The 2500-nt window shown below is 44.8% G+C and overlaps 1 protein-coding gene across 1 annotated transcript in view; it reads right to left on the reverse strand.

The window, feature by feature from the left end:
- Positions 1 to 2500, reverse strand: part of LOC123516898 (alpha-amylase-like) — a gene marked incomplete at its 5' end in the record, with an annotated part of 11553 nt that overhangs the window by 6187 nt on the left and 2866 nt on the right. Inside the window, 4 exon segments of the mRNA XM_045276651.1 lie at positions 110 to 319; positions 935 to 1119; positions 1301 to 1439; positions 2009 to 2187. Of these exon segments, the coding sequence (XP_045132586.1) occupies positions 110 to 319; positions 935 to 1119; positions 1301 to 1439; positions 2009 to 2187 (713 nt within the window).

Below are 2500 nucleotides of genomic sequence, written 5' to 3' on the forward strand. Positions count from 1 at the left end.
TAAAACACTCCATTTTCTAATCAACTTCACCCAAATTATTTACAACCAGCCCTTCTCTCTCTCTCTCTCTCTCTCTCTCTCTCTCTCTCTCTCTCTCTCTCTCTCTTACCATCTTCGTAATAGCGTTCCACCGGTGCTCACAAACCCAGCCACCGCCGCAGCTGCCGTCCCCGTTAATCGTCACAGAGTCAGTGTTACCCCCGTTGTTGCTTCCCGGCGGCCCCTGGTCTGTGTTGTCGAAGTAGTAGCTGCTCATGATCCGCGCGAACCCGTAGGAGTGGGCGAGGGTGAAGGAGACGCCCATGGTATACTCCTTTGGCTGTAGGTAGTGGTGGTGGTAGTGGTGGTGGTGGTGGTGGTGGTGAGGCTACATATTGTTGTTACTTTGAAATATGCTTGAATTTCTGTATATTTGGTGTCTATTTTTACATTTTTTTCCATCTCTCATTCTTTCATACATTTTTTTTAATTTGTCATCCATCTACAGTTCTACACCTTTTCTTCCCATCTGTCATCCATCTACACATTATTTTCCATCTATCATCCATCTACACATTCCTATCTTCACATATTTTTTTCTCATCTCTCATCCTTTCACACATTCTTTCCCATTTGTCATCCATCTACACATTTTTTCCTCCATCTATCATCCATCTACAATTTTCTTTTATTTTTCGATCTGCCATTCACCAACACATATTCCTCTCAATCTGTCTTCTATCTACACACATTCTTTCCTATCCAACTGCACACATGTACACTCTTCAAATCCCCGCTAGTCATCTCTGTGGTGAGAGAGCAAAGGGTGTTTATCTTATCTCCTCGTCCTCCTCTTCCTCCTCCTCCTGCATCTGTTTACCACTCTCCCTCAACACTCTCTCCCTCTCACTATCTTTCCTCTTTCTCTCTCTCTCTCTCTCTCTCTCTCTCTTACCGTCTTGTGTGTCAGTACGTCTCCAGCGCCGCCGTGACCTCTCTGATTGTCATGATTATCCACAAACACCACAGCCTTCTCAGGGGGCGCCATCCCCCAGCCAGGGTCGTACACGCCGCCCAGCTGATCGAAGGCGTTGATGCCCCATGCCACCTTCTTGCAAAACCTGAACTCCGTGGTGCGTCCTGAAGGCGTGGGTGAAGGAGGAGGAGGAGGAGGAAGAGGAGGAGGTTAAGTTAGTGATGAAGCAATGGAGAGAAACGTGTAAGAAAGGTCTCTCTCTCTCTCTCTCTCTCTCTCTCTCTCTCTCTCTCTCTCTCTCTCTCTCTCTCTCTCTCTCTCTCTCTCTCTCTGCCAAGAACTTACCCACACCAAAGTACTCGTTAACAGTGATGGGCTCTCCTCCCTGGTCGATCACCTCGTGGAAGAAGAAGGGCCGGGCGCCGCTGGGAAAGCCTGCCTCTGTGCTCAAGTCGTGTGTCATTCCCTGTATCGCCTCCAGGTCCTGCAGAAGGCGGTGAAGAAGGTAGATAGGAGGTGGATGAAGGAGGTATAGAGGGTAGGTGAGGGAGAAAAAGGGGATAGGTGCTACGGGGAGGTCTAGGGAAGGGCTGGGTGTACTAAGGAGAAGAGGGGGGGTGGATGTGTGCTAGGGATGGGTTAGGGAAGGGGTGAGTGTACTGGGACACACACACACACACACACACACACACACACACACACACACACCCATACATGCCAAAGAAAATTTTTTAAACCAAACTATCAGAAAATGAATAGAAAACGAGGGAAAAAATAAATAAAAGGCAAAGAAACACACAAACACACAAACACACACACACACACACACACACACACACACACACACACACACACACACACATAACAAAGCAAGTTTTCCAACGAATCTATCAGAAACCGAAGAAGAAAAAGAAGAAGATGAAGAAGATGAAGATGAAGAAAAAAGAGGAGACGAAGAAGAAGAAAAGAAAAAGAAGAAAAAGAAAAAGAAGAGAAGAAAAAAGAGAAGAAGAAAGAGAAGACACACACACACACACACACACACACACTTACACCAGGCCACATGTGTTTGGCAGCATCGACTCTGAATCCCATCACACCAATATCAATGAGATCGTTGAAGTAATTGGACACCATTTGTCTCACGTAGTCGTTGGTCCCGTACAAGTCAGTCAGTCCAACCAGGTAGCAGTTCCGCACCTCATTCACGTTACTGTAGTCGTTAATCTGCCCTGGTGTTTGTTAGAGAGGTTGTTAAGGGTTGTTAATGGTTCAAAGTAGTTGTTAGTGTTTTTTTAAAGGGTTATTAGGGTTGTTGATGGTAGTTGATAGTTGTTAAGGGTTGTTAGAGAGGTTGTTAAGGGTTGTTAATGGTTAAAAGTCATTGTTAGTGTTTTTTACTAGTTGTTAGTGGGAAATAATGGTTTTTAGAAAGTTATTAGAATTATAAGGGGTAGTTGATAGTTGTTAAGAGTTGTTAAGGGTTGTTAATGGTTGTTAAGGGTTGTTAGTGTTTTTACTAGTTGTTAGAAATAATTGTTGTTA

The sequence above is a fragment of the Portunus trituberculatus genome, chromosome 6 (assembly GCF_017591435.1).
Source record: "Portunus trituberculatus isolate SZX2019 chromosome 6, ASM1759143v1, whole genome shotgun sequence".
Classification (NCBI taxonomy): domain Eukaryota; kingdom Metazoa; phylum Arthropoda; class Malacostraca; order Decapoda; family Portunidae; genus Portunus; species Portunus trituberculatus.